This window comes from Orbicella franksi, chromosome 2 (genome assembly GCF_964199315.1).
Source record: "Orbicella franksi chromosome 2, jaOrbFran1.1, whole genome shotgun sequence".
NCBI classification, from domain to species: domain Eukaryota; kingdom Metazoa; phylum Cnidaria; class Anthozoa; order Scleractinia; family Merulinidae; genus Orbicella; species Orbicella franksi.
The window spans coordinates 17877894-17892011 of NC_138146.1; the positions used below are offsets into that span (position 1 = coordinate 17877894).

Genomic DNA, 14118 nt, shown 5'->3' on the forward strand with positions numbered 1-14118 from the left:
ATAACAAATGATAATAATAGATAATAATGATAATAATAATAATAATAGATAATAATAATAATAATATTTTTGCATTGTTGAGATAAAATCTTATCACCATAGGATAATGATAAAAAGGCAGTACGTAAATGTTTGCTTTGCTCTTTAGGGAGCGTTCCGTATCTACCCTGTTCCTGACGAGACCACCGAGCTTCCTGAAACCATGTTCACTAACCTTCCCAGCAGTGAACCAATTGAATGCACAGTGCGAGTCTACGTTGTCCTGGTGAGATATACTGCTTTATTAAACCCCAGTCAGAGAAACTTGCATTCAATGTCTCCACAAATACAGTGTATGGTTCATTCAGACCATTAATAGTCCAAAACTTGAACATAGAAGCGTTTTAACTGTTAGGAAGAACATCGTGTGACTGGAAACCTAAAATTTTCAACAACATTTTCAACCTTGATTTACTTCTCAGGCAACTGAACTCCAGCCACAGGATCCTAGTGGACTGGTAAGTCCTCTTATAATTATATGAGGCCTTTTTATGTATTTTGTTGATCTGTTGTCGTCTTGTTTGCTTGTTTGTCCTTTTACTTGAAGGTGCTTAAAATATTAGAATATTAGCAAAAAGTGGCTCTGAGAGTTAGCAAACTAACGTCAAATTTTGCAACCCTCCGAAGTTGAAACAGTGTCTATAGTAACCTCGAGTTCTTCCGAATCATAGGACCTTATATGAAATTTCTTTTTTTCTTTCAGGCTGACCCCTACCTCATTGTTTCCCTTGGAAAGAAAAAATACGATGAGCAAGAAAATTTCAAACCCAATACACTCAATCCAGTGTTTGGAAAGTAAGTGAGATGCTGAACGATACTACTGCAGGAGGCCAGACATGCGATGCACGTTAACATTCAATTTTGAATCTAGTTGCGGTTTAAAATATTGAACTTTTCATGTCAAGAGTAAAATTCAGAAAATAAAAAGGAAGAATGAAACTGAAGTAATTACATGTACTTCAGAAGGGACGTTTGACTGGTTTCAACAATACAAACAAAAATAAACAAACCTGTGAGAAAGAGATTCCCTTAAAGGACCCAAGTCAGTCACACCATTCTTTTTGCTTACATGAGAGAGTTTGGCAATTATATTTTACTCGGAGCAATGAAGAAACGAAGGAAATCACTGTCAAAATACTTAAGATAATTAAACATACTTTCAGGAACACAACTTACAGTAAAGCAATAAGATTTCGCTTCACCATGCAATATCAATAATTTCGAAAAATGGCGGAGGCTGACTAGGGTCCTTTAAAGCAGAGAGAGATGGGAATCTCTATGTCGCAGGGTAGAAAATGAGCGGGCTATCCGTTGGCTGTGATCAGCAATCATTGTTTACACTTGTTTTGCTACTCTTACTTTGCACGTAGGACGTTCGAGTTTAAAGCGTCCATACCTCAAGTAAAGGATCTGAAGATCCAAGTCATGGATTACGACTACCTCAGCAGAGACGATTTGATTGGTGAAACTGTGGTGGACCTGGAACAGAGGCTCTTGTCTCGCTTTCACGCAAAATGTGGTTTGCAGAAGACCTACTTTATGTAAGTGTAAGATTGTTACTATTAGCATTTAGGATAAGTATTACTCAATTTTCAAAGGTTGGTACAAGTTTTTGGGCACCAAAAAGTGTTGCTCCTTGAACTGCTGTGATTATAATTTCATAGCCCGTTCCAGGCTCTCGGCCCGCTCGTCGCCCGCCCGCTTTATCGACCATCCCCACTGACCGAGAACCTGGAACAGGCTATAATTTCAAAATGCACCAGTTTGGCGCACTAGGCCACTGAACAACGTGAAACAAAACCAAAAACCTTAACTAACAAACGCAGTACAGCGCTGTGAACATATCAAACTCCAAACGAAGAAGAAAAAGAATACCTTTATTAGGTGTCGAAACTAAAATAGCAATAAAAATAAACGAGCAAACAAAGAAAAAAAAAATACTCACTGTGGACACTATAAAATAGATTTAAATTAACAAAATCTAAATAACCTCGAACAAGATGACATGATAAAAACTAACATTGAATACTGCATAAAATGCAATTGGTCAGCAATTAACAATCATTAAATTATCTTCGTCAAGCTTACGAATGCAAGCAAAAAACACGACGAATGTGAGCATAAAAAAACTGCTGCTAAGCGCTGAAAAAATGGCGTTGATTGGTTCTAAAAATTTACCCTCTGTATGGTTGGAGCTTTTGGCTATGGAAGGTGCTTAAACCAAAGATAAAAGGTATTACCAAGCGACTCTTTTACCAAAGAGTTTATCAAACCATTTTGTGGCGATTCCTTTATAGATCTGGACCCAATGCATGGCGTCACTGTGAGAAGCCATTTAAGATCCTGGAGAGGTATTGCGAGATGACCTTAAAGCCTTTCAAATACTTCGCAGGAAAAAAGGAGAATCCTGACAGGATCATTATTGGAGACAGAGAATACACCTTGAGTCAATTTGGTTAGTACACTATCTGGCAGCGACGTTGGTGTCAGTGTTTTACAAAGAATATTGTTTGAATAAGTTTAAAGGGAACAAACATTTTTTCACTTTTGACCTCGTCTACTTCTTTTACAAAATCAATTTTATGAGTTTTATTCGTCGAACGCAAACTGTTGGAAAATATGCGTGTGACGGGAAAACAGTTTTTTTGCGACGGCTAGCCTATTTGACTCCAAGGGATACAACCGTTTAATACATATTAGATTATGACTCAAGCAATGTTTTGACTCGCAGTATTATTATTTCTTTCTATATTATGGGAGGAACTGAATTACACCACTTCAAAACTCCGAGTACACAACTTTCAGGACCGCTTTCAGCTTCTCGGTTATTGTATCTGGCACGCAACTTAATTATTTGCCATTAATCGTTTACAGAGGAAGGAACTCCTCCAGCGGGCGAGGTTGGAGCTGCTCATGAACGTTTGGCTCTTCACATTCTGCACACGTTCAATTTGGTGCCCGAACACGTTGAAACCAGATCCTTGTACAGTCCGGTTCAGCCAGATATCGAGCAGGTAAAGGAGGCTTTTACAAAAAAAAAAAAAAAAAAATGACTTGAACTAAGTATGTGAAGCATTTCATGTACATTTATCAGTAGAACATCATGGGATTTGTTTTAAAGCATCCAAAATGGTGGGTTTACAACCAGTGAATTAAAATCAAATTTCCAACAAGTTTGCACAAAATTTGTCTCCAACGGCGGTGCCATGTCCCGACTATCGTATTAATTCGATTTCGCGTCCTTCTTCTAATAAGCACCGTCCTTAGTATCTTTCAAGTACCGCCTTTCTACTGAGCGCTCCCTAAAAGGGCTATTGAGTGTAATTTCTTTAAAAGCTCCACCTTACCATAAGCACTCATTGACACAGAATAAACTGATTACACGAACAAATTATGGTGTGAAGTGTACTTCCGCATCTGAACCTAATATTGAACATTACGGAGCCCCACTTCTTGATTTAAAGTATCTGTTGTTTTCTATAAAAGTATTGCACCACATTCAGATATAAATGGGCGCCTCTTCCGTAATAAGCACCGCTCCACAAAAAGCACCAAACCCCTTGAGCTACCAAAAGAAATCATTACGGTAACCTTTAACCGAGATGGTCTTTTTCTGTGTAACTTATTGTATTTACATTGACATGTGAGCATCGCTTGCAGTTGTGTTTGCGTTTAGAGATCCTTTAGAGATCGAAAGTGGTTGGGTCGTTTTAGCTTATTTCTGAATGTTTCTTTACAGTTCTCCGTGTTTGGTTCTTTTGTCTTTGAGAAGATTTCGATTTGTTGGTTCTTTCTCTTTTCAGGGTAAACTTCAAATGTGGGTCGACATCTTTCCAAAGGAAGACGGTGCTCCGAAACCACCTGTTGTTATCCAAGAACGGAAACCCATCAAGTAAGTTAAAGGTTAACTTGTGAATGCTGTTTTGGAACAGCTGTTTAACACTGGAGGTTTTAACATTTCAAAATTTGAGGCAATACGTACGAGTTGAGACTCTCCTTACGAACACCTCCAGAATATGGACGCCTTTATATTGGGGATAGTTCACTTAGTCCCAGAGGAACCAGATTTTATATAGTTTGTACCTCCATACATGCACCTAAATATTACGGAGACTCCGCTGTGACTCTATGCATGGTGTTTGTGTTAAAAACGGAAGTTCAACTGTACGTATAAAATGCCAAATATTGTATCACCAGAGTTTAGCGGGAGTACAGGGCTACTAACCCATTATTAGGGAACTGGGCGCGGAAATATTGACCCTCTTCATAAATGGCTGCATAGTTATAGATTCATAATTCGTATTAACAATAGCCTTATTAACCTCGTTTTTAATTTGATAATTGAAAATAATTTTTTCTCCCAAACGAAGTTACGTTAGTGAGGCTAATTTAAATGCATACAAAAGAATTTCAAATTAATCATTTCCGAATTATCTTTAGCCTCTTTCTCAAAGCGTGTCTCGGTGCCTATCCTTCATATGAAAATGAGATTTCATTCACATGCAAATTGAACTCATTTTCATATGAGTGGTTGTGCACCAGGCCTCGCTTTGATAGAGAGGCTTAGGGCAACCCGGAAAGGGGCTATTGAATGGAAGCCATTTATGAAAAGCCTGTTAATGTCATGCAGTCTCGAGACGTTTTCTTTGTCTACGTAGGCAAGAGTTGCGTGTCATCATCTGGAATACTACTGACGTCTTGCTAGAGGAAGAGTCGATCACAGGAGAGAAGATGAGTGACATTTATGTCAAGGCGTAAGTGGTTTCTCTTCATCCTTCTTTTTAGCAAAAATATCCGCAAATGATTTTCAATGGTTTGACTGTAGCGATTTATTATTGTATTTTCATGATTTATATTTTGTTTAGCTCTGGTATAACCTTCAGCGTTGTTTGCTCTGAGAGTTGAAGTCGATTTTTGTTAGTTTTGCAAGTACTTTGTAAATCGAACCTTAAATTGCTCAATAATAGATGGTATCCATAAAGAAAATGATCAGTTTTATGTGGTTGGTTCTTTTTTAGATGGCTCGATGTCCAAAACGAGAAACAGAAGACTGATGTGCATTACAGGTAACTTTAATTACAACAAGCGACATGTTTTACTTGTAAGCTTCGTAACAAAGAAACTGGGTTTTTTGTTTGTTTGTTTGTTTGTTTGTTTTGTTTTTTACCACATACACCCACATATTACGCGGCCAAAGAGTATGCTAAAAGGCGCGCTATTTTAATTCTCTTCATCGTTTAACTTACGAAGAACACGCAAAATTGATAAAAGAACGCCTTCACGTGTCAGTAACAAGACTCTCAGAAGATAATTATAACTTCAACGAACTCTTTCTCTGAACTGACCATGTTAACTTTCAACTTATTCTCGTCACTGATTTCAACAGATCACTAGATGGCAGTGGCAACTTCAACTGGAGGATGGTGTTCCCCTTTGATTATATGCCAATTGAGAAGAAGTTGGTCGTTAAAAGAAAGGTTCAGTGTTCCTCAACTTTTGGCTTATCTAAGAGAATTCTTTAATCAGTCAATGGCCTTAAAAATTTGCGCTAAGCAACACTGAGCAAAAGTCTAATGCAAGTTTTATGTTGGTTAGGAACACTTCTGGAGCCTTGACGAGACAGAGGAGAAAGCCAAACCAAAACTTAGACTGCAGATCTGGGAGAACGACACGTTTTCTAGTGACGACTTCATAGGTACGCATTGGCGTGCAGAGAATTTATTTGTGCTCGTGGAACTGTTTATGTGCACGACATGCTGCACATTACAAGTAACAAAACACAAACAATCAGCTCTGTACTTTTTAGCTGGAAAATGATGTAAAGTAAGGCATCGAGAGGAAAAAAAGCCGTATCTTTCAGTATAATGAACTTGTTTGGTGATGTCCATGATATTTTGTTTTATTCAGTTTAACCTTTTGTATGTATGTGTAGCCTTCTATTTAAGAAAGGGAAAACATGTTCTGTGTTTCTATCGAGTTTTAGTAACTAGCCTTCTATCACGAATGTCTATATCTGATTGGCTACCCCACTCACTATCTATTCTGTGATAGATAGTGAGTAGCGTAACAGTTTACCCTTGAGGGCCACTTCTTGGCGCTTTCGAAGTATCTGTGAAGAGGATTTAGATAATGTTTTGAACGACTGGAAGATCTATACTAAAACAATTAGATTATTCGCTCTCGATTTCTATGCGAGATAGTGAACTCGGGCTGCGCCCTCGTCAGCTATCACGCGATAGAAATCTCAAGCTCATAATCTAATTGTTAAACAGAAAGACGAGTGGAAGTGTGGGAGAACGAGAAATGCTGTTAGAAGACGAGCCGAGAGGCAAATGTTTCAACAGCTTTTTCGAGCTCTCCCAAACTTCCACGAGTGTTTCTATGCCTCGATAAAAGCACGCAGAACATGTTTTAATTTCCTTAAGAAGATTCCGCGACGAAAAAAGGAAAGTAACTTGTTTACTTTGATCATTAAAACGAAGATTTTAATGATTAAATGTGAATTTTTTAGGGGGCTGTTTTCTCAAAAAGTATATTATGTAGTTTCGTAAGGTTAACAAATGAGACCCGTTATTTCATAACTGTGGTTAAATAAATAAAGATTAGATTGTTAACATTAGGAGGATTGTGGCGACTTTTAATTTGATCAAAATACGTTTTTTTGTTTGTTTGTTTGTTTTTTCACTTTTTCACAAAGGTGAGAGGGAATTGGATCTGAGTGAGTTGGATAAGCCTTGTCAAAACTCTGATCACTGCGGCAAAGAAAAGAAAGATCCGGGTCTTATTGGTCAGACCCTTGACTTATTTGTTCAGAAGAGTTCGAGGGGTTGGTGGGCCTGTTATAAACGCGATACAACAGACCCAGCCGCACCTCCAGTGTGCTCCGTAAGTTTGCGGTCTCTATAATAATTTATTCGAAAAAGTGCCCGCCCTTCATTTATAGCCACGTATTCTCAAAGGGAGGAAGTAAAAAGTTGCTATCTTTTGTGTTATCCATCATGCATCCAAGGTCAGTCAGTTCTTAAGATGATTGAATAGATGTCATCGTAAGTCTATAGGCAAGTCTCTCTTTCTACCCTAATAGCGGGTGATTTACCGAAAAGATGCCATGCACATGCATATAAGGCTCTTTGCAAACCCTTGTAGGTGTATTTGGCTCTTGCTATACCTTATTGTCAAACTATTGAGTTGTCAAGCACAGCCGTTGTTTTTTCCGCATCACTGTGATTAAAATTGAAATGAAGTAAAATGTATCCGGCCTAGTAAAGAGCGTTTTTGCACGGCTTGAAATCAGCCAGTGACATCCTTTTCTTGTTGGTCCATTAGTTTCCAAATAATGGAACGGGCACTGTCCCGTGTATCCCGGATGGTTTTCCTGTTTTTAATTTATAACACTTGCAACGACTTTCCATTATGGAATATACTTAGCATACGTTTGTAACACAACATTACACAACTCTTATTCAAACTTGTATGTTGTGACCGCAGGGTAAAGTTGAGATGACTGTTGAGTTACTTGCGGGATACGAAGCAGCAGCAAAACCCGCGGGAGAAGGGCGAGAGGACCCAAACCAGCACCCTGTTCTAGAGGAACCAAAGTAAGTGTTAGCGCGCATTTAACTGCTAATTGGATATGTATCAAGGGACACGCAGGAAACCATTTCGTTAAAGGAAATCAAAACGTTTTGCACGGACATCTTGTGGAAAAGAACATATTACGAACTATTCCAACTTGTAGGAAATTTTCCTGGAATATTGAAGCTGACCCGAGTTGGTTGTAAAGGCAGTCATGTGCTCTTTGTCATCAATTTGAGTCTTAAAATGAGCTTTGTTACTATTAGTATCTAAAAAAGGTGTTCCTCTAGAAGCATAGTTTCCATTTTTGGCTTCTTCTTCTTCTTCCCCATGTTTGACTTGACTTTATCTGACTTTCCCTTAGTCGTCCTGCTACCTCGTTCCTGTGGTTTACATCTCCGTTCAAGACCCTGCGATACATTATTTGGCGACGATATAAATGGATCCTCCTTATTCTTCTCATCTTAATCATCACCGGCCTGCTCCTTGGCATCTTCTTCTACAGTATGCCGGTGGGTACACTCTCACACTCTACTGTATAAGCTGATGAATCTCGTAGGCAAATGGCTTGTACCATACTGACCAACCATCTTCGGTCAACATGGCTGGATAGTGGCCTCGATCATTTATTTTTTCGCTAGTTTGTAGACCTCAACGTATTATCCAGCCATCTTGACCTCGCGCTTGGTCAATATAACCCATATAATTATTGTACCGAAGTTTGCCAGGAGAAAACAATTATAATAATTCTCTGGGTCCTTTCCATTCAACGACAAATTTAGAGAATTTCGAAACGGGGACAAATGGTACGGAAATTTCCAGGGAAAGTTTCCAGAAAATCAGGAAGTTGTTGAATTTCTGAAAAGCGAATCGTTCAACCAAAACCCTTAAAAAATTCCGAGAGAAAAACTCAAATGGAACGGAAATTCCCGGTAAGAAATTTCCAAAAATTTCGTTCTACCTCACAAGGTTGTCCTCTTTTGCGGAAATCCAGGAAAATGCTGTTCCATTCGTCACTGTAAATACATCGTATCCGGAAATTCAAAGCGGAATTTTTTATCCAATGGAAAGCGCCCTGTGTTTCCAGAGAGTTGTTGTTTAGACAATTTTAATCACGTGCGCGAAGTGTCTTCAGTATTTTATTTCTAACATGGAATGGAAAATGATGTTAACCACCCTCGGAGCACTTGATTAGTACTTGAAGACATACTGGAGATACTTAACTTGAACTTTTATTATTATTTCAGGGTTACACCGTCAAGAAGTTATTTGGCGTCTAAATGCAAACCAACTAGGACAATGGACGGGCACGCCGGATGGCCCCCTTTTCTTTCCTTACAGTTTAAATTTCAAGATTTCGTTAAAATATATTGGCCCAGCAGCTATGAACATAATCATAAATACGAGTAAATGTTCTGCGTATTAAAGAAAAGTCAATTCTGGTTAGTTTTCCCATACAAAATTTTCCCGTCTATTTCTCATCTTGCGTTGATCTTTCCCATCAAGGCAAAAGGGGCGATCGGGTACAAAAGCTATATTTTTGTATGATGTGAAGAATTATTCAAGACCAAATTTCTATATTGTTCTGTGCGCAAAAGTTCAGAGGTTATCGTTTAACCTACAAATCGTTAGTTCTTAGTAAAGGTGCCGCTCTACGTTTTCATGGTGATGGGAATTCTTCTGGTTTAAACTTTCCTGTAATTACTCTTGCCTTGTTATGTTAGGTTAGTCAAGTTCCAACGAAAAACGTAATATTCTAAATCAAGTCAGACTGTATATATACGGTCTAAAAAAATCATTATAATGATACCGAATTTTTGGTCAAACAGTAATTGAAAGTCAAGGTCAAATTTGTCATTGATATGATACTATTTTGCACGTAGTGTCTTAAGTAAAATAAAATGAAATGCTGCGTAAAGTTGCAACTCGTTAATTTTGTCCGTAGTTCAGCGAGTGTCTTACCAACTTACTGTCTTTGTTACGATCTGTGGAGACTCCGCGAAATCCCTGAATGCCTTCCCCCCCCCCCCCTCACACACACACACACACACACACACACACACCTTCCCAGTTGTCACTCTGGATATATTATTACATTCTTTTTCACTCCCACTCAACTCCTTCAGTACCAGCTGCAGGCTCAACCACCTGCGATGCCTATGACAATGTCCGCAATATTTTTTCCGACACCTCTTGCCCACCCCCCCCCCCCCCAATGCCCTTACTCATAATCCCGACCACAAACAAAATAAACTGTGTTTCACCCGTTTAAAATACTAGATCGTAATGAGTGTATGGCTTTATATAAACATGGGTAAAGTTCCGTTCAAGACCGTTTCAAGACTAAAGATCTTTTCAATAAAAAAATGAATAAAAATCCGCGTGAAAGTAAAAGCGAGACTGTCCGCGTGAGAAGGGATAAAGGTATGTCACGCTTCGCACGTTCCAGAGTTTGGCAGGAGGTATTTTGCCTTGAGGCCACCTTGAAAATCGTCTCGGAGAAAATAATAATAATAAGAAGAAAAACGAATTGATCCAAATAAATGTGATATTTGTACTTTGAATATAATGATTGACATTGATTTTCACAGAAAAAAATGAGGCCTTATACAAAGTCCGCACATTCGGGTTCCGTCCGCTAACTAGTATTAACTTTCAGTTTATTATCAAAGAACATCGCGGCTTCTTTTGTATCTTACCGTGAACTACACAGAAGAAAGGAAACAAAAACATGTTATCTGACACGAAGAAAAGTTGTAGCTAGTAAAAGCACTGATTTACCTTGAGTCTACTCCTTACCAAATAACAATTACACCATACCCGGAAAATTTATGTGACATGACCAGAGGGAGCGAATATACTTTGCCTAAATGTTGCAGTTTCCGTTAAATTAGACGACCGGATCCTTGGGTAAAGAGAAGAAATTAGGGAAAGAATGACTAAGTTCTGCCATTACCATGTCAAAAAGGAAAACTTATAACCATAGCAACGAGTAGCGCGCTTGGCCATTTTTATTTTCTTCCTATGTTTACCAGTTCGTATTACAAAATAAGCTGTTTCGGCTGACTCGAATTGTCGCCGATTTTTTTTTTTTTTTTTTTGACCTGTAAAAGTTACTTCCGCGAGTGATTGCTTGCTCAGCCGTTTCGGATACTAGAAAGATCGACTGTAAATTATGCGGAGTGAACATATATATTAATTACTTACAGTGTGTAATGTTGATCTTGACTCAGCTGTTTATATGAAACAAGGGTAATTGCTTCTTGACAGATTCTTAACTGTTCGTTAAAACGAGTTTTTAGGAATTATCTCGAAATCCAAGAAAAACCCAACAGGAGTCTTTCAGGGCCGCGATCGAGCAGGAAAAACATGATAATTTAAATCGAGGTGTGTCATTCAATTTTAATTTAAATTGTTGCCATAACAAAAAGAAGTTGACCTTCTCACGAAATCGTGATCACTGACAAGGTTTAGAGTATGAACCATATCACGCTTACTTTTTTCTAGCCTAAAGAACTACTTGAGTACACAAGGATTCTTCATTGAAGAACAGCAGACCAGCAATTTTACGTGGATTGGTGGGTTTTGTGAGTGTCATATGACAGATTGAGTTCTTTCTTGACTCACACAACAGAATGTCGCTCAAAGTGACTGTTCACAGCGCCTCAAATCTACCTAATGTTGACTTCAGAGGACTGAGCGATCCTTTTGTGGTTTTAAGTTTTCGAGGTAAGTTATGAAAAGACTTGGTTTTAGTCAATAACGGGGTGTTCCATTTTGCCAAAATCCCAGGAAATTTTCGGTTTAAATTCTAATGAGAAGATTTAATTCGATCGCTGCTTTCCGGGAACAATGAACTTATTTAGGAAGCACACTTTCGGACCTGTTGGTTCAAAGTTTGCTGTTTTGTTTTAAAAACTGAGTCGGTCTGTTGCCCTTCTTCTCTTCAGTAGAATTTTTCAAATTGTAAGTTGTTAGAGGAATTTCTAATCGGGAGGAGTTACACATTGGTTGGCCAGCTGTCATCGGTAAATATCATTCTGTTTTTATGGCTTGCCCACTGCCGGGGCAGTCCTGACCGATGGAAAGTATCCTAAATTCTTGATATAAACCGTTTTTAATCACCTTCTAGCCCGCGTAATTTTTTGATCAGTTGAAGGTTCCTTATCGAACTTAAACTTCAACTGATAAAAGTGATAAGATCGATATCAATATCGCTAACAAGTTGGCCAGGGCTCCTTGGTTAACAAGAGGTCGAGATAACAGATCAAAAATATCACAAGTATTTTTTTTTTCCCGAACTTACGAATTTATTTACATCCGCGAATGTCACTCTTTTAATAACACATTTTTAAAAAGTTGTCATGTAGTACTGACGTTGCAAAACAAATGTAACCGTTGGACAGGTGAATACATACATGTATGTGTTTCGAGCTAAGAAAACCTCCTTCCGATGACACAAAAAAGCAGTTGATTATGACAAAAGACTACAAATCATTAAGTCGGCTCAGGAAATTTGTAAGATGACACAAGAAGAAAGTCTCTTCGAACCTTTGAACGCCTAAGCGTCTTTCTGTTAAATTGAATTCTGATGGAAATTACCAGAACGGTGACGATTCATTCTCGTTTCCTTGGGGAAGTTTCGACAATACAAATATTTATATGTTTTTAGCATATGTTGTGTGATACACAAGCCAAATGGTTTGCGTTCTCTTCTGATCAGCATTCGTGATTTGCTATATTTTTTGATCACTGCTCACAATTACATTGAATTCATTTATATTTATATTGATAATATTAACTCACACATTCCCGAGTATACACAAAAGCGTTTTCTAACATTGCGAAGTTTTACAGAGGTTTTGGCCTCGTCCACATAATGCCGCAGAAATTTGAAAACGCAGCTTTATTTGTACAGTCCACACTAATCCATCACGAAAACGGACCTTTTCGAAAGAATTTGAAAACGCCGGCTTTTTCGTTTTAGTGGGAACGGAAAACATTTTGAAAAGGAAGCTTTCAAAAACAAGGGGCGCGTTCCATTCGACCAAAATTTCCGAAAATTCCGGTTCAAAATCAAATGGAACAGAAAATCTCCGGAAAATCATTTCGAAAATTTCGGTCAACTTCTTGAGGTTGTCCTTTTTTCCGGAAATTTGTGAATTCCGGAAATTTTCTGGTCCATTTGACATTTCTACCCGGAATGAATTGGCCCCAGTTCCTCTGGTCGTACCTGAAAGCTACAAGATGGCGGCTAGTCGATACTACACTGGATGTAAAACGATCTGCCACAGTTCCAGCCTTTTATTGATGGCCTATCCTCCACAGAAACCTTAGGATCTGCTTCTCTGGAAAATTGTGGACTGGTCGTTCCGAATTTCCTGTGGGCACTTGCCCGGTTTGCATAATCTCCCGCAAGAAAAGTTCGCAAGTTTATTATCTCACGAAAATAATTCTTAAGTCGGTCAGGTAAATATCTCAGAAGAGCGAGTTTACTTAACCGTAAAATAGTCGTAAATTCGTGTTAAATTTCTTCGCATCAAGCAGCTTACTACACTTGTACAACAGCCACGTCATCATTATTCTTCAGCATTTTGTCGAGTAAATAATGGCGGGAAATGTTGCTAAGCGGGAATAGAGCGAGATCGGTCCGGTCTGGTGGCAAATACCGTTCCATTCGGCATACGAAAATTTCGGTAATTCAAATCGGAACTTTTGGTCGAATGGAACGCGCTCAAGGATGCTACGATAATCATGTAATTTCTCCCTCAGATTTTTCTCAAACAAAATTCCCAAATGACAGCTGCTCAGTGGTGCGTTTTCAAATTTATCCGGCGTAGTGTGGACGGAAAAATGATGCATTTTCAGAGTGAAAACGCTATTTTCCAATTTTCCCGGCGGAGTGTGGACGGGGCCTCAAGAAATTTATGAGGAAGCTGGCACGAGCAAAAATGAAATGCAAATCACTAATGACGCCAAATGAAGGAGAGGATCCTTAGGCCTTTTGTTGTGTTCTATGCCAGATTTAAATTTTACTGGAGAAATGAAAAGCTTAAAGCTGTTTTCTTGTTACCAATAGGTCGTAAGAAGAACACTTCAGTTCAAAAGAACACGCTAAATCCCAAGTGGGAGGCAAAGGATGTAAGTATCCCTGAACTGAATTACAGTGAGAATTACAATTAGATGTTGGTTTGATTCGCAGAAATGGAAGCGATGCAAAGGTCGTCAAACTGTCAAACTTGGATAACACTTAATATACCTATATTTCCAAAGAGTTGCATCATCTATAGGTGTTGTAATAACTTTGAATCGAGTTTAATATGCAGTTCTGAGATTATATATGTGCGATGTTTGGAGCGTCGGTACAGTATTGTGAGAAAATAGCTGCAATTTTAATGACGCGGCACATGATGACAAAGGTAAAGGTTAAGATCGAGTACTGTTAACAAGAAGATCTGTTAGATCTTAAAACCGCGCTTTTAAAATTTAACTATTTTCTTAGCA

At 38.5% G+C, this 14118-nt stretch overlaps 2 protein-coding genes across 6 annotated transcripts in view; both read left to right on the forward strand.

Annotated features, from left to right (window-relative positions):
* The window catches only part of LOC145478375 (myoferlin-like), a 34202-nt gene extending 24566 nt beyond the window's left edge, over positions 1–9636 (forward strand). Inside the window, exons 48-62 of the mRNA XM_081456382.1 lie at positions 149–265; positions 462–497; positions 743–834; positions 1410–1580; positions 2337–2494; positions 2914–3053; positions 3843–3931; positions 4698–4793; positions 5058–5105; positions 5426–5516; positions 5635–5734; positions 6737–6924; positions 7528–7637; positions 7979–8126; positions 8862–9636. Of these exons, the coding sequence (XP_081312508.1) occupies positions 149–265; positions 462–497; positions 743–834; positions 1410–1580; positions 2337–2494; positions 2914–3053; positions 3843–3931; positions 4698–4793; positions 5058–5105; positions 5426–5516; positions 5635–5734; positions 6737–6924; positions 7528–7637; positions 7979–8126; positions 8862–8894 (1617 nt within the window). The 3' untranslated portion in view covers positions 8895–9636. The remainder of the gene's footprint in view (positions 1–148; positions 266–461; positions 498–742; positions 835–1409; positions 1581–2336; positions 2495–2913; positions 3054–3842; positions 3932–4697; positions 4794–5057; positions 5106–5425; positions 5517–5634; positions 5735–6736; positions 6925–7527; positions 7638–7978; positions 8127–8861) is intronic.
* A 1230-nt stretch (positions 9637–10866) lies between these two features.
* Positions 10867–14118, forward strand: part of LOC145478378 (myoferlin-like) — a 48146-nt gene continuing 44894 nt past the window's right edge. For 3 of the 5 annotated variants that reach the window (XM_081456385.1, XM_081456389.1, XM_081456390.1), the window contains exon 1: positions 12497–13755. In XM_081456385.1, coding sequence (XP_081312511.1) covers positions 13594–13755 — 162 coding nt within the window. In that variant the 5' untranslated portion in view covers positions 12497–13593. Of the gene's footprint in view, positions 11344–12496; positions 13756–14118 lie in introns of those variants that run through there. The other 2 variants (XM_081456387.1, XM_081456386.1) reach the window with 2 other exon arrangements.